We start from the raw sequence: 27,874 nt of genomic DNA, 5'->3' as shown, positions 1-27,874 counted from the left end.
GATAACCGGCATATGTCAGGGAAAGGTTGTTTCATGTCCAGAGTGATTCATGTCCAGAGTGAGCTGGCTCCCAGGATTTGTGTTATTGCAGTTGCCTTCACTCACTCCTTACAGCTGCCCCGCTGTGCAAAACCAGGCAGGCTCACTGTCTCCCGTTAGAGCAAGCTCCTGTCTCTTGCTTCAGAGTATTTTTATGCTAGAACGTTAACATTTTCTGCCCCCAGGATATGTTTACCATATGGCTGGGTAAATCAGGATCCTGGGCCACTTTGTAAAAAAACTGCATTACTACATGCGAGCCACGCCAGTTTTGGTGTACATGCCGGTCAATCACATTTTTTGACTCTCAGAATATTGTGTTTTGAAGTCAATATATTTGGAAAACTACACAGTCAGACGGAGGCACACATGTTTCCATCGGGTTCAACCAGGTTACTAGAAACCTTTTATGATAAATAGTTTCGAGTGCGTGTTGTGACAAAAAGTGCGGTTTATATTTCTGCAGGCTGGTGTTACTGGCAAATTAGTTTTTAATGTTACAATATTTTCTGAGACAATGACCAAGTATCATTTAATATATTTTTGTTGTCCGTAAACTGAGCTTCTGTTTCAAAATGTAATCGTTTCATTATTTTTTTCTTTATCAATTCAGGAAACATAGTTGTTGTCTGATCAGAGGGACAAGCCAGTGAGTCTTGCACTTTTATATAAACTTAAATGTAAATAAGAAAATCATTTTGTTGAATATTTTTCACAGCTTGAATAAACTTTTTCATATGGGTGCATATTGGCAAACATATTTACAGCGATACCGATATGTCTTTGAAAGGCTCATATTGACAGATATTACTGGCCGACCGATATATTGATCGGGCTCCAAAAATAATCCCAAATATCATACACTGTGCATTCTGAGGTTGTGATTATAATAATAAGAAACTTAAATCTGATGACTTTTAAAACTCCTCTACTCCCTGATGAATAATAATACAGTATACAGTACAGTATTATGAATATAATACTGTGTCTGATGAGAAAGACTTGCAGGCTGCACACAGGATCTTCACAGAAATATACTCTTTCTGTATACTCTATATGGAGCCAAGTGTCACTTATTCTCAAATGCTGTGCATCTCATCTCACTGTTGTGTTATTAGAACACAGGGCAAAGATGTACCAGCTTTAAAATGAATTCATCATGTGCTGGAGGCAGTAAGGCTTTGCACGAGACAGTAGCTTCAGTTGCTACAGGCCACAATTTGTCTTGATGGATAACTGAGGCTTAGGAAAGGCAGAAGAACGATCCCATTGAACATATGTTTCCTTGTATCTATTAAACAAAAAAAGCAAAATGAGCTGTAATTTTCACATGTTTAAAAATCGTTCCTTTTCTTTTACTTTACTTATGTATAAATGGGTTGTATTTGGCAGATCCTGAAATTTTAGTGTAGTACTTGTTTGAAGGATGGCCCCAGTGGGAATCAAAGTCAGAAACACCTTGAGGTCTTTTTCATTTTGTGGCAGACAGAACTTGAATAAAATCGTTGGACTAAATTGCACATTTGGGCATGCAGCCTGGATACACCTGTAGCTCGCCTACGCGAGACGACCTTCATTAGAGGAACTTGAAATGTGGTGATTTTCAGTGATCAGAGGTGAACCTCTGTGTCACATGTCCAACTGTATTATGTCAAAGAGCGCTGCACAACAGAACTGTAGCTAACTCAAATGCAAGTTATCCTTGTCTGGGTTGTGATGGGTAACTGGAGCTATAGTGAAGCTTGTATAACATGAATGATTTTTTTCTCCCGCACACACCCTAACAAATGAATACATGCACACACCTGAAGGTATAGCACAGAGGAGCTGTGTGCTTGTGTAACTGTGTTTACATGTCTGGGGCTGGTCCTGGCACAAGAGCCAGACGAATGTGGTTTATCCGGGGCGTCTTTCTCTCTAAGCCACCTTGCCTTCCATTCAGCGTTGACCTTGGTGCTTATGAGGTGGCTTGACCTACATCCACCCCCTTAAATGGAACTAGAACCTCCACCAGCCCCTGCCAAATAAAGATATTCTACTCTAGTCTACTCTTTCCAATTGGCCATTTTCTCTCTGCCTCTGTTCATATTTGCTGGACTGTTCACATCACAGTAAGAAGCCCTGTAGCTCCACCGTATCTTGCAGATTGTCTGGCAGCAGACATGACTCGTCCCCGGGCCCCCACCTCTGTCTGTGTGTGCACTAGGCCACCATGAGCACACAGGGGCTTAGTTAGCACCACGCTGGTGAGAGTTTAGTGGCAGGTAAACCCTCCGCTGGTTTTTAAAGTGGAGTGTCAAACTGTGGCTGATGCAAATGAGGAGACACATGCAGTTGCTAGCATCTGGTGGGACTAATGTTCTTGTATGGGCAAACTGTGTGACACTGGCGGGCTAACATAAGTCATGCGTATGCTCAGGGAGCACTCTGACAGCCTTTTTGTAAGCAGTTTGTATAACTAAAATTTAAAAATGTGCTTAAAAAAGTCATGCTGTAGTTATTTGAAAGGCCAGGGTGTGTAAAATCATTGTAATGCATTGTGAGTGGCTTACTTCTGCTATAAAAAGCGGTATGGCACACTATAGCAGAAGTACAATAGTTCAGTTCAGTAAGTCTCTTTAAAGGTAAAAGGTTTTCAAAAGGTAATGATTAAATGTCAATCTCACTTTTACAAATATGGCTCTTAAAGTGAAGCTGTACAACGGTTGCTAAGCAGCACTGAGGCACTAGTGAGTGATGAATGATGATTATTGGCTGGCACATTAATATTCAAATGAGCAGTTAAAGGTGTTCGTTGATCAGACACAAAGGGCATTGCAGATTCTACTATCTGTTTTGTAAATTAATGAAACTCTCAGCTGTTGTCAGAGGAAACGTGCGTGTCGAGGACATGGTTAATGTGCGGGGGGATTACAAAAGCAATGCATGAGTGAGCACAGCTTAATGATGGAAGGGTTTGCATGAGAGCCGTGCGTGATCTGAAATATATCATGTGTTATCCTTACCCCCGCAGAGGCACTCGGAGGGACCGGTGTCATGCTACCAGGCATTAGAGCAGCTCCCAGCTCAGCTAGCCCTGTAACATCTCCCCTAGCCAAGAAAGGCTCGTAATCTTTCTGGCTGGATGACACGTCATACCTTCATGGGTGTTGAATGACTCCAAAAAGAAGTGTGTACGTCTGTGTTTAAATAAGGCAGAGGATCCCATTTAGCATTCTGAGTAAGACATGACATAATGGCCACCTAGAAGAGGAGATGTAGAAATAGGGAGGTGGGGTGGACTGGACTGGACTGGCGAAGCCTGTAGATGGTGTTTAACCTCGGGAGCAGTTGTTATATCAAGGCGTGGGAGGTTTTTTTGCCAAACATACAGCAGGCCAGCTGATAAGGGTTGCCTGTATTCCAAAGGCCAAAGTAGCGCGTTGCCAGAACGCAGGGACTCATCAGAGGGAAGTCTCTGGGCCTGTCTTTTTTAACTTCCTTTCTTCCTTTGTTTCCCCCCCGCTCTCTCCCTTTTACTGTCTCCCTTGATCATGCTCTGCACAACTCCTTGCACGATCTTAGGGAGGGGAGGAAAAAGAAGAAGAGGAAAAGTGGGTCAGGGCGACCTATTTTTTTCCCCCACAGTTCATGGAGGCAGAGGGTGGCGGTGTTATCGTCAGTTAGACGAGGAGCAGGGCCTGATGGGGAGGCAGGGCCTTGTCGCGAGACGCAGCCACTCAGAACTGGGTCAGCAGCAGAGGCTACGTCTTGTAAACGGCTTGTCATACTGGGGAGAAAAGCTGCAAATGAACCATAGATTATACGCCCCAAGCTGAGCACTGAGGTCTCTCCTCACTCCCCAGCACCACACTTCAAAAAGCACACGCACATATAAGCCTTACAGTAGTGCAGGAGTCTCTGATGCACTGCCACCTCCTATAAGTTCCTCTCTTCCCCTCTCAGTCTCTGGTAATAGCGTTTGATTACTGCAGTCAGACCTGACAAGCTCAAAGCCCGCGCCACACGTGCTTTTAAGTAAAGGATCTTTTCACATTTCTCTTTCCTTGACACACGGGTGCTGCTTTCTAAATATAGCCCGTTTTCTTTCAGATTTGCTCGGCTTTATTCAGGTCAGGTTATTTACTGTACTAAGTTCAACTGTGGTGTATAAAATGAACATTAAAGATGCTTATTCAGATGCAATGATCTCTCCATATCAACTGTGCCAAAGCCAGAGATGTGACTAGACATTTGCTTCCATGGGCTCTCAATAGATATCATTATTTCTGGCAAAACATAAAACATTTCTATTTAACTAATTCTGGTAAGCTTGTCAAAGGACGCCCAATATCAGGGCAGTGTTTTCTAAACCTCATGACTGTTGTTGGAACAAGTTTGCAACAAGTCAAATTTTGCTAATCTAGATTTTTGGCCAATTTCCATCATGCCATGGTGAATATATGATCGATACTCACCATATGCTTTGATATTGAATTCAGGTGGGCCTGTGCTGTCGCTTGTTGTTTTATATCCTTTTTTGTCTTCCTACTGTGTCTCGGACAACACAGGATTAACACTCTTCACAAATAATTGCTGCGGCTGTTGTACCGAGCTAAGACCTTTAAAAACTGAATATCAGAGCTTATTCTTGCATTGGGGTCTGCTTATGGAGCAATGCAATTTTCAGGCAGTAGAGCTCACTCATATTTCACTATGTGGAACAAATCTGCCTGTAATGAATCTCCCAGGACACTGTGGTGCCTCTACAACTGAGTCTGCTTTTTGGCTCTTTTGCGGGGGGGGGGGGGGGGGGGGGGGGGGGGAATCTCTTTTAATATTTTAACGCTGCAATCGCCCTGATTTAAAAACTAGATTTTTTTTTAAATTTTACATGGGAGGGATTTCACATCAAATATAGACACGGTTCATTACAGTCTGTGTCTTTCTTCTTCTCCCATATCTGTCCGAGCTAATGTTAATCATATTGGTTTCGCTCTGTGTAAAAACAGCCTTATTAGCCAAGGTGTCACACTAACAAACATAAGATAATATCCTGAGGTGGGGCTAAAGATGGCGGAGGATCGGATTAGCAGCAAGACGACTCTGGTTAGTAAACACACCCGGTTCTCCTTATTGCCACAGCTCCCAAGCCCTGCCACTGCCAGGCAGCAGACCTGTCTAATGTTATTCTTAGCCCCAGAACTTCATGTCTCTGTGCGAAAGCCCCTTAACGCTAATTGAGGAGACTGCTCATAGCTCATGTCGCTCAACAACAGCCTCTGAGGGGGCGTACATGTGTCACCTTCTGTGTGTTTGTGTGTGTGAAGGTGAAGCATGCTGAGTGGTGAACCAGCCAGAACCAGTACTCGGCCACACCAGCCAGTGTTTTATTTTTATTATTTATTTTTCTCTGTGAGAGGGAGCCACCACAGCGCCTTTAGCAGATGGTTTCCAGCAGGCCTGCGTATGACACGTGATAACATTACAGTTTTGAAAAGGTCAGGCATGAAGAGAACCAGTATGAGGGCTAGGCCAGTCTCTGAGTGTCCCAACCTCCAGTACAGCACTCTGAACGCGCGCACACACACACACACACACACACACATGCACGCACACACGCACACACGCACACACACACACACACACACATGCACGCACACACACGCACACACACACACACACACACACACACACACACACACACACACACACACGCGCACACACACACACTGTTATGCCATGTTATGTTTGAAAGAGAAGGCCTATTTAGAATATTCAAACTGCATGTATTGAACACTTTGCTTCTAATGGGGCAATATAAATAGTTTAATACTTGAACATTGGCGGCCACAGCTGCACTTGCTGGGAGGCTGCCACAGTATTTACTGACAAAAATGTTCTTTGTGCTTTTACATTAGACTATGCTCAGCCCTCATACAGGAGCAGTTTAACAGTGCACAGCCAGACTTTGGACTGTGGACCATGGTGTTTACTTTGAAAAATCAAGAGGTCTTCACTGGGACCCAGTAGGTCACCATCAATCTGTCAAAACACTGGCTCTGAGAAGCCAAAGAACCGTGATTGGTCGGTAAGCTGATGCTCATCCTTTGAACAGAGGCAGGGATATTTGTTTTGAAGCTACAGGTCACTGTGTGCCAATGGCTCAGAGCAGAGCAGGGAGGAAAAACAGTCTGGAATTTCCTTGCATGTAAACAACACCTCTCGGGTGGATGGCGTCTCATCACACAGGTGTATTCCAGAAAAGCAATTGCCCCCACCACCCCCATCCCCAAACCTACTCCTCTCTTCTCCTCAAATAGCACAAGGCTTGTGCATGAAGGAGGAGGAGGAGGAGGTGGTGGCAGTGTAAAAATAAATCCACGCAGGCCGGTCAGACATTTTGAAATTCTGTTTCTATCTCAGTCTGATAGAGAGGTTAAAGATACAGCATCCTGATAAATCTCTTCCCACCAGGGGGAACAGATAAGGAGTGGCGTAGATTGAATAAAAGAGCTGAGGAGAAAGGGGGCGGATAGTTGGAGGTGGGGCGGGGGGGAGGTCGGGGGCTGAGATGTCTATCAGGCCGCGTGAAGGGTTTTCTTTTTTTTTGTCTTGCAGATCCAGTTCAAGGGCGCCTGCAGGCGAGGCAGCTCTCACTCTTGCCGTGCCAACGCTGCTGCTCAAGGTCATATGAGCCAGCCCTGTGACATTAAAGAGGAACAGGAAAGGGGAACTGCAGGGGGGGGGGGCATCAACCACAGACATGCACAGAATGGAGTTTTTAAAAATAAGGTAGCCTTCAACTCCCGGAATCTTTTCAACGACTTTCTCCACTGCTGTCTGGTTGTACAGTGGATTTTGTGAGGGCAAGAGCTTTTTAAGGGCAGTAATGAGAGTGTCTTATTCTCTCTGCACAGAGCCAAGGGATGGTTGGCTAACTGCTTTGTAGTTGCCAGCTACACATTGTGTGTGTGTGTGTGTGTGTGTGTGTGTGTGTGTGTGTGTGTGTGTGTGTGTGTGTGTGTGTGTGTGTGTGTGTGTGTGTGTGTGTGTGTGTGTGTGTGTGTGTGTGTGTGTGTGTGTGTGTGTGTGTTGAGTTGAGAGTTTGGGCTAAAGTGAGTTAAAGCTTAAATTGATTGAACACCGTTTTTTGACCAATCAGCCGTGTGCACAAAGAGCACACACTGCTGTACAGGCGAAAAGTGTAGCTTATCTGCAGGTGGAGGCTTTGGTCACAGCAATGTTTGTACCTGTTGTTACTTATTGTAGGCAGCACTGACCACTTACAGCAGCTAAATGACTGCAATGCAAATATAAGCACATATACTCAGCATTTTAATAATTTCAAGACTGCAACTCTTTTCAGAAGTGCTTATTTTGTGTTTTTTCACGAGTCAGAAACGCAGGGTTGATACATTTTAGTTTTTAAAAGGCGTTTTAGGGACCCTGAAAAACAGAGACCTTTGGAACTGCTGCAGGCCCCGTTTCAGTATGAGTTTAACCAGAATGAGTTTCAAAACAAAAAAATAATGCAAACGCCAACGTACCCTTCTTGATTGGGTCTTATTAGTCATGATTCGACCACCAGCAGTGAATGCAACATGCAAGGCTTTACAAGCATTTGTAACAGTTACAGTCAGTAACAGTTTCACCTCGTCCTCGGTCCAAAGAAAACCCTGATTTTACTTTTCACCATTGCTGTTTCTTTTTTTTTGTATTTTCTGTTATGAAGCAACCATCTACAGTACATAGTAGACAATCTGCTTCCTGTTCACATTGTCACAGGCATGGCGTAATGAAGATTACGGTCACACTGTCATGGCTTACTGGGACACTTGAATAGAACAGAACCGTTATTAATGATATCAGCACCATCTGCGCTGTTCCTGAGATCTGTGTAATATGTGTATGATTATACATTAATGGTGTCATTTTCTTGGCCTGAACTTCATAAAAACAACTTTTATGATGGAAAAAATATCTACGGTGAATAAGCATTTTTTTTTCTATTTTTAATCTAATTTTCCAAAAGGTGAATAAGTTGTTATAATCTCTGTATTTTGTTTATTCATCTATTCATTGGGTTAATTATCTGGGAAAGTGCACTTTAAGAACTATTGCTGTTAATGTGGCAAGGTTAGCAAAAATATTTAACAAAATTCTGTAGTACCTGGACAGAATATTGTCACGAAACAGTTTGAATATTTATGTTTTGATATTTTCTATGTTTTGTCATCACAATACCAAATCTGACCCCATCACTGGGTATCATCCAGCTATACAAAAAAGTATGGATGATAGTACCTGCTCGTCCACTTTTTGTTTACATTGTCATCATGTGTTCACTGGTCAATTGGGTATCTGCTTTCAGTGCACATTACACCGTGGCTGCACCTGGAGAATAGTGTCCTGTCCTACACCAGCACACAGATGTACATTTCGGAGTTGCACTGAGGGTAGCAGAGATGTGTAATGAGTTGAGAGACCAGCCTGTAGCTTGAGGACCTGGACTGAAGTCCTTGTTTGTGTGCTACACTGAATTGGATCAATACCAGGTCCAGTCCAGGGGCTCTACTTTGTACTGTACAGGTGAACGTGGAGAGGATTCTTTCACAATAAAGTATTGAATTAAATATTTGTATACAGGTCAATTAAGCCAGAGAGAGACTATTATTCCCCTGAACTGGTTCAGTTTCTGTCATTGATAGCCAGAACTGAGAATTACCTCCTCATCTATGATTTTGCATCAGAATACAATGCATTGGAAAAGAAGTGCAAGGTGGTTGTAAAGGAGGATGGTTCTGGACAGAGATAAGGCAACATTTTCTGGGACAGAGCGAAGAGCCCAACTATCATTTAAATTTCCGTGAAGATGTGAAAGTACAGACGGACGTTGCGAGTCCGTCATCCAGGCTGCTAATGGAGCGGCTTCAGGCTATGCATCAATATGGCATCACAGATTACGATCTTAAGACTTTAGGTACTTTCATTGCTGGAAGAAAGGAGCAAGACCTGGATGACAAAACACTGAGTCATTATAATAACAATCTCACAGACGGGCGGAGTCGTGCAGCGATACAACCCGACAGATATTTCTGGAGTATTCCCATGGGGACTTGTAATGTGTCTGTGGGACTTGATAGGGACCTTAATGAACTTTATTTTATAGTTTTGTACTGGTCTCACATAGGATGGCAATATCCCTTTTCTTTTTACATTGTTTTAGTATCAGGAATTGATTGCAGTAGAATTTATTTTTAATCTAAGTCACACTAATTTGCACATGATTTACATTCATTTCAGGAAATTCAGTTGATGCTGAAATTCTTTTTCTTGAGGGATTTATAGCTTAGAACACACAACATGTGATATAAAACAACTTGATAATTCCCTGTAGTCATATTTCTCCTCTTATGGGATAGGTTAACTCCACCATCCCACCTCAGACAGATTGGTATGGGTTGCAGAGAGAAATTTGTTTTCGACCACCTGTCTACTGTAACTCCTAGTAAGGTAGCAAACATGCCAAGCAAACTAACATTCCAAAGTGAAGGAGCGCTACCTAGATTGGCAACTGTAAGGTAATTTTTAAGTTTCAAATTTGAATCCCTTACGCTATTTGCTCCTGAAAAATACTCATAACTCAGGTTATGTGAATTGCACACATGTCTGTAGAGTGTTGTTCAGGGGATTTCACTGTTCATCCCTTTGCATGCTCCAGCTATATGAATGTACTGGGAAATTTTCCGTCTACCTGCATGGTCCAAACTTCCATTGTGTACGTGCGCAAACTCACTATCGGACACCGAAGTGGAGTTTACCTCAGACACCTGTAGCCGAGTGAAAAGCTGGTGTGACACAGCCTAAGTCCCTGTGAACTGTACTTTCTACTCAGACAGGATTTACCGGATGAGTGTCCCTCACACTTGGGACGCAGTCCTTTTGAACACTAACCACTCAAAGCTGAATTTGAAGCTCCATTGAACCCTGATGAACTTTTGACATTTAAGGTGGAACCAAGGAAGAAAGAGTCTCCTCCCAGCATCTAAAAACACACCGTGTCCCAGACCCCCACCATGCCTGCCCCCCCCCCCTTCAGGATGTTCCATCGCACCTGTTCCATCACCCAGCTGGCGTAGTACCATTTTGACTCTTGCATTTGATTAAACGAAAAAAGCATTCAGACTAGACAATCAATAGGTACAGGCTTGAGTCGTGGATTGCTCTAGCATAAATCTTCCGGGTGCTCGGGCTGGAGTCGTCCCTGTATCATTTTTGCTGATTAGTTTTCCCATTACTCAAAACAGATGTGTTCGCTGGTGATGAATGATCCAATTATGGGATATTTGTCACCTATTTGATATCTGCTGCTAGTCTGGGACAGTAAAGAGTTTCAGTCCACAGTCCAATCTGGCTGGGTACATTTTGACCCGGCCATTTGTTTGGATAGCCAACTGGCCACTAGACAAGGCTTACCCTGTGGAGTTTTTCTGTCCCCAGTAGCACACAGCCATTTCTCAGTGATCATCTCATCAATCTTGTGGTTACAGATAAGAGAGGTAGTCAACAGAATACTCAGGACTCTTTCATTGTGAGATAAATATAGTTGTCCTGTCATAAAATTTCATTTAACTACCGTATCCTCAAAAGTCTATACACCCTGTTGCCCCTCCTGCTGACATGCCTCAGATAGTAGTCATACATGTCTAAACTGTAGTTGACCCCAAACTGCTACACACACACACACCAAAACAATGCACAGACACTCACAGCTGAAAGAATTCATGTACACCCCCAAACCCCCCACCCTCGCCCCCGCCTGTGGACAGTAGACTGATTCTGCAGCCTCCCTCCCCTCCCCTCTTGCTCTCTCCTGCTCTGCTGTGCCGAGCTCCCTCTCTCTCTCTCTCTCTCTCTCTGTGTGTGTGTGTGTGTGTGTGTGTGTGTGTGTGTGTGTGTGTGTGTGTGTGTGTGTGTGTGTGTGTGTGTGTGTGTGTGTGTGTGTGTGTGTGTGTGTGTGTGTGTGTGTGTGTGTGTGTGTGTGTGTGTGTGTGTGTGTGTGTGTGAGACAGCTGCCTAATTGGGCATTCTCCCCTCGTCGGAGCGCCTGCCTCTCCTCTCTCTCCTCCAGCCTGGGCCGGGGCTGCTGACGAATGGCAGCGGATTACAGATGAGGACACGGTGACCCGCCTGACCTTGCTGCACAGCCGCGGGGGAGGGAGGGGGGGGGGGGGGGGGGGGGGGGGGGGGGAGACAGAGTGCTAGGGGTGGGGCGGACAGGGTGCTAGGACTGCAGAAGGGGCGGAGCGGGGTGGGTGTGGGGGCTGGCAAGGGTGTAGGCAGTGGTGGGCATAGGTGGGCGCGGCGGGGGGGGTCAGCGGAGGATGAGGTTGTATGAAGGTGGGCGTGATATTGCAATGGGCGGGGGGCTGAAGAGGGTGTTTGCCAGGTGGCTGGGCAGACAGGCGGGTGGACAGGCGAGTGATCAGGCAAATGACAAGAGTGTCACATGACAGTACTCCCCTCCCTCCTCCACCCGTGTCAGTATGTCAAGGGCACGAGCCCCCGCTGGCAACCGCCACTGCGGCATTTTCCCCCACTTGTATTTATATATTTATTTCCTCGCTTCCCCTTCTTCTTCCTGCTCCTCCTCTTCTTCTGCTCTCTTTTTATACCTCTTTACGTGTTTTTATGTGTCTGTCAGATGAGCACCCTCTATATGACTGCTGGCTTACCTCCACACACCCCCAGGCCACAATGTGGTCGGTCAAACGGAGGCGGTGGATCCCTGACTGTGTTGAATTTTAATTTCTGTGCGCACTATAGATATGTCCATGCCCCCGCCCCCAACCCCCCCACCTTCCTGCTGTGCGTGTGAGACAGCCAAGGTGAGGTTGTGTCCTCTTGTTAAGAGCGATTAATGGCACTCGTTATGTACATAATGAAATATCCCTACTGATGCAAAGGGTGGCGTTGTCTCTCTCTCCCCCTCTGTCTCACACACACACACACACACACACACACACACTCTCCTACTGTCTGTCTGTGTGTGTGTGTGTGTGTGTGTGTGTGTGTGTGTGTGTGCATGCAGTGTTACATTGAGGACACTTTGGTACAGCCTCCAGGCAACTCCGGAATGTGTTTGATATAGCATAGAGGACCACCCCCCCCCCCCCCCCCCCCCCCCCCCCCCCCATAAGCCATCTCTCCATATGAAAAACGAACAGGAATTAAGGCCTGTCAATTCACAGTTGAGTTTGTTCCTCTTTTTCGCTTTAGATGCACATAACACTGCAGTTCACTGCGTGACGTGTTCTGAGAGATAGAGATGGGTGGCTCACCACCGAGCCCCGATTTGACTGGCGGAGTAAATTTAGATCTAATCTTCTTGTGTGTGTGTGTGTGTTCTCTTATAGCCCGAGAATGTTCACCTAACATATCAGCTTTTAAGTTGACCTTGTTGTGTTGTTTGCTCATCTGAGGCTTGTGTGTATGTGTGAATTTCCGGGACGAGGCGCTGCCGGCTCCCCTATAGGTTTTTATTTTGACCTCGTGTGTGTTTGCCTGTGCGTGTGTGTGTGTGCGCTAACACCATTCAGTGCCTGAGTCAAGCTGTGCAAGCTCTTTTAATCCCACGCCCTGGTGCACGTAGGCTTGATTAGTGGCAGCAGTTATCTGTGCAGAAGACAGGCCGCCCTCCTTGAGCATTTGGTCAGGTCTGGGGCACTGGGGGGGTGGGGTTGGGGGGGGGGGGGGTTGTCAAGTCATGAGAAAGGTGAACGAGGTAGGAGAAAAGCAGAGGGGGTGGGCAGAGTAGAGATGGCGAGAACGACGGAAGAGGGGAGGGGCGGAAGCCTGATTAGTATTCTAAAGGAGCTCTCCTGTCAGTAGAGCAAATTGATTACTGCACTTTACCTGTATCAGCCTCCACGGCTAAGGATGACAAGGTATGGGAGCACGATGTGTGTCTGCGTTCACCTCCCCACCACAGCAGAATGGGCGTGTTAGTATTTGGCTCAGTGTGAATTTTTGTGTGTGTCTGTGTTCAGCTCTTTTTACTACCATTACAACTACCACTGGCTATTTTTTCTCTGTCCTCTTGGTCGCCTTCATTCCAGTGAAGTAACAGGCCAGTTGCAGTCGGGTGCTGGCTTCGTCTATCCCTCTCTGTCCGATCTAATAGTCAGTGGCTGACTGAGGGAAGACTCATTTCCTGCACACCTTGGCCCTTTGCTTGTCTGCAACTAGGACTAGGACTATGACGGAGGCGATGAAGGCTCGTCTCCTCCGTCGGCAACCGCTGTTACCTCACCAGCTCGCAGGCTCCCGACTGTATTAAAGAGACCTCTCGCATGTAGCTAGCTCGCTTAGTCTAGCTTTGGCTCGCTGGTGGTAACAACTAACACAATCCAGATCATCGATGAGGTACAGAACGGGGCACTGTATTTCGACCCTTCGGCGGACACGCACGGCCTCATCGGGCGGTCCCTCACTTCTCACAGCGGCCACAAACTGTCGGTAACGGGGATGGATGTGCCGAGCCCATTCTCACTGTGGCTGCAGACGTACACAACAACCGTGCGCAGCGCCAACCTTCTTCTACTGTAATACACACACACACCTCATTACCCATAAAGCCACCTGTTTAAAGGGCCAGGCTTGGCTCGTAACACTGCGCTGAGTTTGTATACTTTGAAAGAGTGACAAAGGTACAAGATATAAGGTAACGTTGACCACCGGCTCACTGGCTTCCATGCGGGTCGACTCGCATTTAAAAACCTGGGTCTACGGGGTAGTTATGGTGTGAAAGTGGTATCACAGTAAAAGCAACCTGATCAATTCCAAGGCAACAAATTCCTGTAAAATTCTGTCATTATTTTTTATTTCATTTTAATAATTTAGGTAGTTCTTTGTCATCAGTCTATTTACATTGGTGGGTGCAGCTCTAGTCTTCAGGTTTCAGATCCCTGCTGGTTTTCTAGCTATTCTAGCTACTCAGGTGTGGACATTATTACGCCTTGGGAAATGAATTGCAGTAACCTTTGCTTTGATAGAAAAACTAGCAGTATTTTCACTAATGTCTACCAGAATGAAACCCGGTGACTAAGTTTACTTCTGTTCATCAGCCCCTCTGCTTTTGTCACTGGTGATTGAAGCAAATATGTAAAGAAAAAAACAGGTTCATCTTTTGATTCTCCTTAAGCAGTTTTGGTTTCAGTCCAGAACAATCCTTTCACTGTGAAATTTAAATTCAAAGCCAATTACACTGATCAGTTCAGCTTGCCAGTTACGTGCACTGTGTTGTCAATAGTCAGTGGCCACTGCAGGCCTTTTTATATTCACTGCTTGTCACTGGCTTGGCCCAAATCATGAACCCTTCATTCATTGACAGAATGTGACCATTGAAAGTTGATTAAGCACAGTCTTATCTAATCCACCTGTTTTACAAGGAGGTGTAGGGATCCCTACAAGTGATTGAAATCAACATGGTTTGATTTCCAGACAAATTACCTGCAGGGATCACGATGCTGGGCACAACATCGCAATGACTCTTCGCCATCGGCAATGGATGATGAAAGGAGAGGCAGTGTGTCTTAAAATGGTTGTTTTGTTTAGCTTTATATACCTGACAAATCAGAGCAACAACACATGTTTCTAGAGTCTGTTTGAAATCAATGCAATAGGTTCTTTCCTTTCCTCTTCCTCCGCAGATAACTCTCTGCGAGGTTTAGCTGAGTTCACACGCTGCTTTACTCACCTTTGGTGAAATAAGTGTTGGTTCATGTTTTGAACCAAAGTCCAAAGTTGTGTCTCAGCTTTAGTGTAACATGCCTTTCCATCTGTATAAACTAATAAAGGTCATACTAAATAAAGATATCAAATACATATTTTTAGGCCCCAGCTTATAGTTTCCTCATCTAAATATAAATAAGATTATATATATATATTTTAGAAAATAAAGGTCTGGATTATGTTGTCCCTATGTCCAAATCAGCATATTTTATGAGCAAAAACATTATAAATATACCTAAAAACAATCATTTTTTTCGTCCCAGTGTACCAAATATGTAAAATAGGGTTATTGGGGACAGCTGATTTTAATCGACTGCCTTTGCCCAGATTATTCCATTATAATCTCCAATGTAATGGATTTAGGTTATTCAAGATAAGTAAATTGTTACAATTTGTTTTGTCCACTGTGTTGCTTGAAAACAAATCTTAAGAGGTGTGTAACATTAACGTTAATAGCTTTGCCTGTCTTAAGCTTACACTTTGGTCCTCTCCCGGTTGTGTAACAACAGGCTGTAAGGTGATTCAAGGTCCTCCAGGGTGATGGAACGGCAAGCATTGTTAATTGTTTCATCCGTGTTTTCTAACACTTTACATTGTGTGAAAGTATTGTACAGTGTTGATTTAATGAGGTATGTACCTAATCCTCCCTAAGTTACAGACCAATTAATTGTCAGTGTACCTCTCTCTGTCTTGCTGTTTGTGCCGTCCCCTAATACATTTTAGCCTAGTTTCATAATAAGCTAGATGATCGGCTCATTTTACGGACGTGTCTGTACCACCCTCACCAGGTTGACAAGTCACAAACTTGGATTCAAAGGTGGTTTTGATCATTAACGTGGAGGCTAATGCACAGTCTGGGACTTTCAGGAATGTTTGGCGCGAAGCTGTTGGCGGTTGCACCAGCTTTTGCTCAGTGAGCACTGGGTTACACACCAGGGCCAGGTGTAGGACTAATCTTATTGAAGTCTCCTGTTCATTGGCATGTAGTCAGCTCTGACCTGCTAACTGGATTGGTACTGTTTGAGAGATTTTGTCAGAAAAGGTTGCACATAATTGTTTTATACTTCATTGGGTTAAATGTATCCAATTGATTTGAGAGATTCCTTTAATTGTGTAACCGAATGAGTCAGTATTTTTACTTGGGCAAAAGAAGAAGAAATAATCCAAACGGTGTTTTTGATGCTTCTAATGGAATGCCCGTTGTACCCTGTGACATCATTATCCAACCTCATTCAGAACAAGCATTAGAATGATTTAAAAACTAGAAAGTAGGTCATGGGTAGCATTATGAAAGGCAAAATGATAGCCGAAATATGTTCTATATATCTCTTTCTGTCACTTAGATCTCTGTTGCTCACCTTATTACAGCAAACCATCCCAAATTACTCACAGTAAAAAGAAAAAAAGACACGGTACTCTTTTAACCCAATAAAGACATCTTGCTGACTCACTGCAATAGCCTTCGCAAGGCTGATGCCAAGGATATTATGGGAATGATTCATTAAAGGCCAAGGTTTTTTAGCTGGTTTTATCCTGCTTTCAGGGCAGCCTGACAGTGGGACATTTGATCTCAATTGCAAAGTGGCCCATTTCCCTCAGACATCACCACTGCAGTCTGTTTCAAGAGCCTAGCTCTGCCTATTGGCATGCCGGCCATGGGGCAATCAGCTGTTCCAGCACAAGTGTTTACTTTTAAATGGAAAATATGTGTTGTTTCGGGAGGGAAATGAGCACCATTTTGGACAGACGATGTGAGCAGAAGATTACCTCGGAGCCCAATAGAAATGAATCAGGTATAGATTGATGGCAGACAAGGCTCATTTAGAAGGAATGTGTGTGTGTGTGTGTGTGTGTGTGTGTGTGTGTGTGTGTGTGTGTGTGTGTGTGTGTGTGTGTGTGTGTGTGTGTGTGTGTGTGTGTGTGTGTGTGTGTGTGTGTGTGTGTGTGTGTGTGTGTGTGTGTGTGTGTGTGTGTGTGTGTGTTTAATAGATGCACTAATTCTCAGCCACTCAGGAAATGGCCCTTGGGCGGGTCTTCCAAATGACACAAATATTTACTATGGATGCAAACACTTTAGTCAGCACATCCATGCAAGCCTGGACATGAGAGGTGAGGGGAAAGACTGTCCGGGTCTGCAATACAGTGCAGTGATATCATCACCCGCATTGGCTAGTTTGGCTGGGTCCTCCACCAGAGTCAGCTGGGCTCTGAACCGCTAAGATGACTCATCAGCATGCATGAATTCCTCTATGCTCTCCCTCAACTGGGAGAACTCTTGGTACTGATGAAGTCAAAATCTGCCCCCATGCTCCTCATCCAAGGGCAGATGCAGGCCAGAAACTTTAGCACTCTGGTCCCATTTTGCTCATGTCTGAAATGTTAGCATTCAGTCATCACACACTGCTCCTCGCATTCAAGCGCTCCGAGGAGGATGTGTTTTTCCCAAAGGATCACCTTAGCTACTTAACACAAGAGGTTTGACTTTTCAGCATTCACGTATCACATTTCCTTTATATGGGGTACATCCATGGCTTACTCTGAGCGTACATGGGGGTGTGTGCGCTTTGCATGACTTGTTTGGTCAGTGCATTCTAAGAAGTGGGTTAGAGTGCCCTAGTTCTAATTGTGTGTGCGTGGATGTGTCTGTGTATTGTATTTCAGTGTTATTTTGTCCCGATTGACTTATCCGCAAAAACATTTTCTTGTTCAAGCTATCCCGCTGTTCAGTGGCATGTTATTCTCTTGTTTACCTCTCTCAAGGTGAACAAGAGCTTCTAATTCAACTTTCCTGCGTTCACTTGTGGACAGCCTGGAACAACTGCATTTGGTCAGGTAGCTTATGTTTTGTCTTATTTAATCATGTCAGAACATATTGAATTTACAAATAGCGGTCACACCGCATGTGTAAGTGAGCCACCCCATTGAGTATGTGTAGCAGGGCTGGGCTGCAGATTACATGATATAATAGTGTTTAGGCATCGCCTCTCCTTTTAAATTCCTTTAACCTTGACTCCCCTTAAATGCAGGGAGAACACATCTGCCAGGCTGGTGTCAGACATTAGTAATACACACCGCTCGGGCAGCATTGTCACTTTTTATTAACGCCCAGAGCTTTGCATGGACACCAGCTGTTGCATCAAGTGGAAAAGCCTTAGCGGTATGAATGACCTTGACTTTAACTGCTGCTCCTTTGGCTCTTCCCCTTTTTAATTCTTTTGTTTGGTCTCATACATTTTAAATGGCTTAAATGGATTAGCATTCCTGACAATGAAGGTCATTTGGGAACACTTTTTTTTAAGATTAAAAAAAAAGTGTTTTCATGACTGGGTGGCGGATGGGGTGTAATCTTGAGGTCAGTGGAGGAAATGAAGGTTGTGTTTTAAAATCAAACGTCTGCACTGACACATTCAGTGCAGATGAACCTTACCTGTTCATTTGCAGACCTTACCTGTTCCTGGTGTCTTTGAAGTACAAGAGGAGCGAAAGAGTGAAAGGGTGAAATGGATGAAGAGTCGACCAGCCAGGGGAAGATGAAGCCTTCACCCTCCCCACCGCTTGCCCTCCCCTCTCGCATGTACATGGCTGACTGTAGGGGTAAAAATCACTTTAGAATGGTGCCTGTTCTGTCATTGGCTGACATTGTCAAGGATAATGGATAATCACCACAGAAACTGTAGAGCAGCTCATTGGTGCCGTGGTGTCCTACGGTGGGGGAGGGGGTTGGAGGTCAGGCTTTTTGGGTGCCACCACCAATGAGATGACATGTTAACAGATGTGTTAGGTTATTTTCAATGTATACTCAAGGGGAGCTAATGTAATAGTAATGCACACATCACACACTCTGTGAGGGGAAAGGAGGAGAGCTATTTCCTTTAGGTGCTCAGTGTAGAGGACAGTTTCCCCTATATTAAGGTCATTCATTTGTGAACAGAGCTCCGTCACTGAGAACATATTTTTTCTTGCCCTTGCTATAGCAGGACTTTTTGACACCTGCTCTGTCATTACACACCTCTCAAGAGCCTGAAGGCGTCTACTTTGTTTAAATAGTAGTTCATACTCTATGTGAGATAGTGAATGAAGTAGCTCTGTTGTATATAAACTAATACAGTGCAGTGTCATAGTGGCCCGGTGCTGCCTTGTCTGCTCTGTATTGAAGTTTCTTTTGGCAAAATCGCAGACAAGGTCAATTGTAATTCCAAATGGTATTGCCAGCAGCATAGAGATTAACAGAATTTCCCATGTTTAAACCGTCTCAGTGTTTATTTTCCATTTGCTTTTTTTCTCACTAAATGTATTACGGCATATAAATTACTCTCCCAGTATATGTGGAGGGTAAACACCTTTACTATGCTGATCAAACGTAGGGTAACAGGGCATTCTGTTATTATTGCGTTAAGATCACTGGTGGGAAAATAGCCCTAATCCTGAGCATCTAAGATTAGCATGACAGCAGACGTCAGATGGCCCAGTGTTACCAGGTTGGCTTTTGTTGCTGTCAGATTTAGGTCAGCAGCTTAAAAATGGCCTTGAACTGTAATTGGCGCTGATGGGCCCGTCTCAGTTAAATTATCCTATTCTATACAACACTGCATAGTCTGAGATGTGTCATCAAACTGTGGACCTTTGGTTTGAAGTGGTCTTTTAATTGCTAACATGAGACACACTGATCAACCTAAATCCAGTTTCTAATCCCAGCTCATTTTCAAGGTGGCATTAAAAGTGTCACTTTGTTGCCCTTTCTGTCATGACAACCTGTGTATCTTGGCCATGGGGATGGCTTTTAGCCTGATTGGAAGCTTGCTGCCTTGTTGTTTTTGGCCCTTAGTACTTTTCTCTGTGAGGTATTTAGTCTGGTGGCTGCGTGGGTTGCCATGGCCTTTCGTCACAATCAAGGGCTGCTGTCCTGTTGTGTGACCTGCTATGTTGGTCCACTCAGCGGACACCAAAGGTGAGGACGACATTGGGAAAGGACACGGACAGCAGCTGAGGCGAGTTAGAAACTCTGTATTAATTAACCTTTATGGGATGTGGCCAGGACTGTTGGTGGTGTCCTGTATCCACGGAAACCACGCTGACAGGGTTCAGAGCAGAGGTCTACCAGGGCAGCAGTGCAGACACTGTCATGGCAACTGGCACAATGCTCACCCTAGTGTCACTGGCTCTGCCCTCCTGACAGTGGTGGTGGTGTGGTGTGACAGGTGCACCTGATCCTGAAGCCACCATTACTCCTCAATACCCAGACGTGCAAAAAAATATATACACACACACTTGACAGTCATGTACAGCTCCTCTGTTAGCTACATCCTTGCTGTTATTCTCCACTGCCTTTGTACTATACTTGTAAACACAGCTCACATCACACCCTATCAGTTCGTGTTTTGCTCTTGTCTACTGGGTTAAAAACAATCCAGCCTCTAAAGAGCTAATCTTGGTAAAGGATTCACATCTGGCCAGGTGTTACTAAAGATAATGCAGTTGCAACACTGACACAGCTACAATAATTCACTTACTCTGTATGTATGAGAGTATGCATTGTACATGTACAGTACATCTTTCTGCTTGTGTCTAGGTATGAATGCTTCTTTGTGTGCATGTGGGTAGGTGGCTTCTGCTCTATGCAGACTGAGGTTTTGCTCGATGTGAGATGCTGCTCAAGTACATAAGGAGCAGAAGGTGGTGGGGAGGATAATCCACTGAAATGACAAGCTGCATAAGAAATTATTCACAGCTCTCACAAGGCCCTTCACTTTTGATAGACGTTGCTGTGAGGGGCTTACAGCTCAAGACCTGAATGTTTTCAAGGTAGTGGTCTTGAATTTTCAATTTGGATCCAATCAGGCCTAATCTACATGTATCTCTCTGTGAAGGGAGAGTGCAGAGAAGAGAAGGAGCCGTGTGCAGTCAATCTGAAATGTTGCTAAGTAACAGAGATGGCAGACAAGGTGGTGAAATGAATGTGATATAGTCCTTTGCAAATCCCTGCTTCTCACACAGTTTATCTTTTTTCTCCTCTTTCTCGCTATCCAACCATCTCTCTGTCCTCCCTTCCTTCTGTTTTCTCTCACTCACTCCTGTAGGTCCCCCATGTGAGATCTGCAAAGCTGAAAGGCGCCAGTGACAGAACCACATCCAGGCCTTAGGACAGACATCCCAAACATCCACAGCCACGGAATGTGTCAACATCTTTGTGGTGAAATCCCGCTGACTCCTTGCTTACTACTCACATAAGCCTGGAGCTAGGCCTTCTGGGATCTATCTTTGTTTAAAGGCATACAACAATGCCTGGGAGGCCCCCCTGCCCCAGATTGCCTCCAAATATGGCTAACTGTTACATAGAGGGATCACCTTCCAGCCAGTGAGTCTTTCAGCCTCCTGCATACATTGTGCAGTTACCCTCTTTTTGTTAGTTTGGCAGTACATGCCACTGTCTACCAGATGACCAAGTGGACATTAGTTTCCCAGTAGCCGTGCTGAACCATACGAGAGGATCCTAGTATTGAACATGACTCATGGGGAGGAGCCTGGCCCTGAGACACACAAGGATTCAGCTGTTCTAACTTATCTGGAAGGTTTACTGATGCATCCAGTGGTGGCCGGGCCTGGGGCCACGGCAAGTGGGAGGTCTGAGGCTGCCCACAGCAATCAGGAGCAGGGTGACAAAGTGGGAGGGCCCTACCAACTGCCCAACCATGGCCCCACAGCTCCCAAGACTGGAACCAATGGGCCCACACTAGGTTCATCACAGCACCTGAAGAAGGCCCGCCTGCTGCGCTCTGGAGCCTGGAATGATCCAGGGAACCAGCGGATGAGTTCACCTGCGATGGAACTGAATGGCCAAGGGGGAGGCCTGCAAAATGGAGCAATAGAGGGATCCCCTCATGCAGGGGAGAGCACCCTGTTGGCTTCACTGCTTCAGTCATTCAGCTCACGGCTTCAGAGTGTGGCAATGTCTCAGCACTCTAATAAGCCCCCCAGTGAGTGTTCATCTCCATCCAAGGCACCACCTGCAGACAAAGATCCACTGCCTGTGTATGGGACGGCTTCAAGCCGCTTAAAGGGCCTAATGAGGAAGAGCAAACTTCAAAATCACAGCAACACACCTTACAGTCGACGGGGACACAATCAGGACAGACCCCCAGAATCGCCTCGGTCAGCGCATAGTGCCACGCCTCCCTCTGCGCCAACATCTGCTGAATCTGTATCCTGTGCAGAGCGTCTGAAGGCAGTGGCCAACATGGTGAAAATCCGTTCCAGTCCAGCACCTTCCCCTAAGCCTAGTGTAGCCTGCAGTCAACTGGCACTGCTGCTTTCCAGTGAAGCCCATCTTCAGCAGTACTCCAGAGAGCATGCACTCAAAGCCCAGCTCTCAGGAAGATCTGCCAGCGAGAGACTAGCTGCAATGGCAAACCAGCAGCATGGCCAGGACAAAAGACCACCTAGTACGGGAGGGACTTTACCTGGAGCTGCAGACACCCTAAGCTCTTTAACAACCCAAAATGGAATGACAGCAACAAACACAATAACAACAACACTCTCTCGTACAGCACTGTCAAGTCCACAGAGCCCCTCTTTGCTACGTGGCCACAGCCAAAGCTCCCCAGCCACTCTCCCAAATGCTGCAAGCCACACTCACAGCCAACCACCTAAGGAGAAGCGAGGCTTTGACTCACGTCCAACTCGTCCCCCCCAGACATGTAGCAGCTTGCTCCTCCTGCTACTTAACAACCACAATAACCAGAAGCAACTGACAAAGAATGGGCACCTAGAGGACAGCTGTGGTATTCTGCCACCAAGTGGCTCCTCGTCAGTCACATCGGACAGCGAGTGCTCCACCCAGGAGAGGAGCCTGACCAAGGACAGCAGTGATGCAGAGAGTTCCTATTCGAGTTGCTCTCCTATTGACCTCTCCGTGAGAAGCCGGGCAAACACACAAGACAAGGGGCCCAAAACTACCACCCCCTCTTCCTCCTTCTCCTCCTCCTCCTCTACCCTCTCTTCTTCTATCACAGTGTTTTCCTCCACCCCAGCTGCATTCTCTCCTCAAGTTTTAGCTAAATCCTCCACCTCAACCTTTTCAGCATCCTCTACCGCTGTCTCCTCTGTCTCTAACGCCTCCTCTATCTCTACCTCATCCCTGGACAAACTAACAGAATCTTTAATAAACAAATGGAAGCCAGAGCCATCAGGATCAAAGTTGTCCATGTGCAAGGAGACTGAAATGAGCCCAGATCTAAAATCCAACCCTAAGGTCACACTAATGCAGCTTCTTCTTGAGCGCAGAAATAATGAGATGGCTAATAAAGGCGTAGGTAACCAGGAATCTCCACTTGATATCACTATGGCCACTATGTCTCGAAGCCAACCAAAGGGAATGGTGCCCTGGGAGGAGACCAGGTCAAAAAGCCCCACAGATAGGCCTGTAGCCCCAGCCCAGCCCCTCTACTCACTAAGTTGTGACCCAAGTGGTGCACTATCCCCGTACTCCTACCCCTCTTCCCATGACCAGTCAAGCCCATTGGACTTGTGTAAATCTAAAACCTTTCCTGCTGAGAAGGCTTCTGAGCCTGCCTTCAGTGCCAGTAAACTGTTGCAGAATTTGGCTCAGTGTGGTACAGCTTCTTCTTCTCCACCCATCTCCTCCAGCAAAGGACTGGGCCAAGAGGTTGATGCCAGCAGGCCCCTTGCCCTATTAGAAAGGCTCAATGCGCCAATCCACAGGACCACCACCACTCCACTCTCTGACAGACCCTCAGGCAGTGGCACTCCTTTCAGTCGAAAGGAAGCTTCTCCTCCTTCGTCTCAGATTGAGAACCTTCTAGAGAGGCGCACCGTGCTGCAGCTCCTTCTAGGAACAGGCTCAACTAGTGCCACAGTCAGTCGCAAAGATAGGCCGAGTGGGAGAAGGAGTGTGGAGGTGGCAGGGGCGTATTATGATAAGACTCCTGGTACGTCCATCATTTGTGACATCTCCAATGGGCCCCCGTTGGACATAAAGGTCAAAACGGAGATCATGGAGGGGATGGGACTGTCATCTGCCATGTCAGAGGACTTAAGTGGCAGAAAGAGACCTGGTGGTTATGAGAAGAATAACCCTCACTCAGGTTCTCAGCAGGACTTAAAAACAGAACCACGGCCTACAGAGGTCATAGCAAAATATGGCCTCCTCAGCCAGCTGCTTAAACAACAGACTGCTACCTACTACACCAGTGCTGCTATGCAGACTGAGTCTCAGCCCAGACAGGTTAAAGAGGAGCAGAGGGAGTATCCAAGCCCCAGTCCTAAGAAGAGACGCCTCTGCTCTGATCGGACTGATAGTTTGAATAATAGCAGCTGTCCAAGAGCAGTGGACAGGGATGATACAAACATGTTTGCCTCTTCTGCTGTTCAGCAAGAGCCTGACCAGCAGATAAGTGTAAAGGAAGAGGAGACTCCACCCAGTGGAAGCCCACCAAGTGAATCCCTCGCCCGTGAGAGTCGGGGCTTCAATGTGCTCAAACAGCTACTGCTCTCTGACAACTGCCTAAAGGAGTTGACCCAGCAGCCCCGGGGGGCACCCAGTCCTTCCGTCCTACAGGCCAATGGCAAGGCCAATGGCAGCATTCTAAGTCAGCCTGCCCATAATCACAGTTTCCTCCATCTTCCCGGCTGGCATCCCCATGGGTCACTCAACTCAGGGCTTCAGAGTAATCTCAGACCACTGCCCACCCCCCCTGCAGGTGACAGCCCTATCCGCAACCCCTGGAGCTGCCACTCAGCTCCATGGCATGTTACTCAAAAACGTGACCCCCCTACTCTAGTCAAACAGGAGCCTGAGAGCCCTGTGCGATGGGGTAGTCAGGAGAATGAGGAAGAGGAGGAGGGTTGTGACTCAAACTTGGACTCTCCACGGCTCTCACGTTCCAACCCCATCCTGTATTACATGTTGCAGAAGGGCAGTATTCAGCTGAGGAAAGAGGTGAGGGATCAGACAGAAGGGACCCAGGCTATGGTCAGAGTTAAAGAAGAGCCTATCAGTGACATGCATGCCTATGAACACAGTCTGAGCTCCACACCACAATCACCAACCCACAATGACAAGCACAGCCATGAGAGCCAAGGGCTGAGCCAATCATCTGAGTAGAAGTTGTATCAACTACAGAAAAACAAGCGGAAATCAAATTCATTGACTCTGTTTTTTTCCTTTTTTTTAATGACTTGCCAAATTGGTGTGATGAGACAAATAACAAAGAATGCAAAACTAAAAACAGGTCTGTCATAGCAAAATGTCTAATTAATACAACTAAAACTACACAACATTCTGAAATGTAACCTTTACCATCAGTGATTATCATGCTCTACACATCTAATTTGATCAGATATGAAGTTCTCCTTTACAATTTGGCCTTGTTTTATACTGAATTGCACACATATCACAATCCATGTCTTTGTTGCCTACCGTAAAACATTTAGAGAGAACATTTCAAGCAACATTTATTATTAATGACTCCCAAAAAGTTTGCGCTCAGTTCAGTGGACATTTATTTATTTTCACCATCAGAACATTCTCAATCCCATTAATTTTAGATAAGATTCCAAATAAAGTAATTCTAGAGCAGTTACAACAGTCTATTACAACAATGTACGTGACATCATTCATTCAAAGGAGGACACTGGAAACAACTTTCTAACTGCAATAGATTCAGTGAAGGTCCTCCCGTGACAAATGCTTTGTCTTGCATTTTCTTAAGATTCATGGTGTGGTATAATTACCAATGAAGTGAGAAATATCAGCAGAGGTTTAAATGGTCACAGCTCATTGTATTTTGCCTTTATTTGAATTGAACTTCTAAGGCCAATATTCGACAGTGCAAATTCAGGGTAATGATGTTTGTGCAGTTTTGAGTAGATGGGTCAACAGAGCATGTGTGGTGCTTACAGTTGAGCAACTGTGTGTAAACAGGTTTCTAGAGCAACAGCTAAAAGGTTGCAGTGTCTGAGAAACTTATCTTACGATCCTGGGTAAACCCACACCACTGTTTTTTTTTCCATGCTCAAAAACTTTGAGTCTTGAAGCACATGGCCTTTTCTTTTCAGTTTGTGTAAAGGAGCACCAAGAGTTTGCACTATTGAACCTGAGTCCTCCGTGTCCTTTTCAGAATTATTTAATGGCATGTAATTAAAAAAAAATGTCAGTGTTGTTATCTGTTGGAAATTTGACAGTTTGTAATTTTTTTTTCATAATTTCTTAACTGTTGTGGTTTTGGACATCTTTTGTTTTTGTGGCTCCCTCTCTCTTAACTCATAAAATGTCAAAAGAAATGCATGATAATAAAGAGAAGACCACAGGTACATCTTTCTTTTTCACGGCAGCTGGATATGTGTACCTGCCCCCCAAAAATCACCAAGACATGTTGGTGTCTTGAGGGATATCTGGTATCTAGCTCCTTACTTTGATTGTACTGTATTCTTTTCAGTTACTTACACACACTGCTTTATCCATTAAGTCTTGTGATCTTTTAAATACATATACCTATGAAGTATGTCTCTTCAATTATTAATACATTTTCACAACGGTTAAATATATTTGTGTAAATAGTACTTTCAGTATGAAAGATGACTATTTTGTAATGTTTAAGAAAAGATATTACCCTAGTTTTTAATGCCCTGACATGTAAATATGAATTATATGCGTACAAGTGTACATACAAAGGCAGAGGATGCTATGCCCATCTTTTTTTGGTTGGTTTGTTCTTTGCATGTGTCTCTATGTGGTAAATGATAATCTATCCTGCGCTGTGTTGTGTAATAATGTCTGACTCCTCACTGCTGCCTGTTGCATGCAGACGCATGGGAACTTACCTGTGTATCCCTACTGGTGATGGGGGAAAATGTCAAGTCTTAAAATAGGTCTTTTTTTTATCACAGAGAGGGGTTCGTTTAGAATATGATCAGTCTCTAAATAACCACAGGCTGTTGAGCAAGTTGATAAAAATGTGTGAAAAATAAACGTGCATTGAATATTTTTGTGATTTTTCTTTTCTGTTACTGGTTAACAAAGCTCTGTGAAAGGGCTTTAGTGGGGGATTGACGTACAATCATAGATCTGCATTGTGCATCTAAGAAATACATTTGTAGCAGCAAATATTAAAAAAAAAAAGATGTTTCATTTTTTCATGTGAAGACCTGAAACATTATTTCATTTTTTATGTTTTCATTTTTGGTGTTCATTTGCACTGTTATCTCAAAAATAAAGTACTAAAATGCATGACCTAGTATGAATGTGTTCCTCTTTTCTAGTTTGCCATTCAGATTATTTTTTATCATAAGATATTATCTGGAGAAAATTCTAGTCTTTAAGGTACAGCCATAAAACACAATTTCTCTAAATTATTTTAAACAAAAGCAGTTTAAATATTTACTCGTGTCCAAGGGTCATGTGCCAACTCGTTTTAATTCATGTGAGTGGTTAAATTTACAGAAAATATTTACATTAACTAAGTTAGCCAATAGTGAAGTCATCACACGCATCCCAATATTCAGACTTGGGACTCACAAGAAGAATTGTATTATTAACAAAGAACATCAAAGACAAATTCACATTTGTGTAATCAAAGACTGGTCCATTGGAGTGACAGGATTTCCTGTCTTTGGCTCTTTGGCCCATAACCTCTGCTTCTTAGTTGGCTGCTGTTCACTACACTGCTGAGTCTTAACAATGGCAGGAAAGACACTGAAAGGAGGGAGGACACATAAAGGTCACCAGATGTACACTGAAGGCCCAAGGATGTGCCGCAGAAAATGGAACACATATCTTCTATTTAGAGCCAGAAATAGATGTCATTGTACAGTCAGTACCAAATCAAATTCTTGTGTTCAGTCTAGAAAGCTGTTCATTTTGTGATAATTTTCTCAACTTGAGAAATACAGCCTGTAGCGTGAGACTTCCTGAAGGTGAAGATGAGTTCAAGCTAAACTTCCCTGGCACTGGGTTAGAATATGAAGTCCAGTGAGCGAACAGAAAGCTTTTTGTCTGCAGTGCGCTTTTGAAATCGCGGCACAGTTCCTCAGCCTTGACTTCCCT

General features: G+C 44.8%; 1 protein-coding gene across 3 annotated transcripts in view; it reads left to right on the top strand.

The window, feature by feature from the left end:
* nrip1b (nuclear receptor interacting protein 1b) overlaps positions 1-27,058 on the top strand; it is a 34,954-nt gene extending 7,896 nt beyond the window's left edge. For 2 of the 3 annotated variants that reach the window (XM_035625234.2, XM_035625236.2), the window contains one exon: positions 20,892-27,058. In XM_035625234.2, the coding sequence (XP_035481127.2) occupies positions 21,317-24,934 (3,618 nt within the window). In that variant the 5' untranslated portion in view covers positions 20,892-21,316 and the 3' untranslated portion in view covers positions 24,935-27,058. Of the gene's footprint in view, positions 1-6,639; positions 6,814-20,891 lie in introns of all 3 variants that reach the window. The other variant, XM_035625235.2, reaches the window with a different exon arrangement.
* Positions 27,059-27,874: the final 816 nt, after the last annotated feature.

The sequence above is a fragment of the Scophthalmus maximus genome, chromosome 2, assembly GCF_022379125.1.
Source record: "Scophthalmus maximus strain ysfricsl-2021 chromosome 2, ASM2237912v1, whole genome shotgun sequence".
NCBI lineage: Eukaryota > Metazoa > Chordata > Actinopteri > Pleuronectiformes > Scophthalmidae > Scophthalmus > Scophthalmus maximus.
Note: the sequence above shows the minus strand (reverse complement) of the source record. Positions and strands in the feature narration are given on the sequence as shown.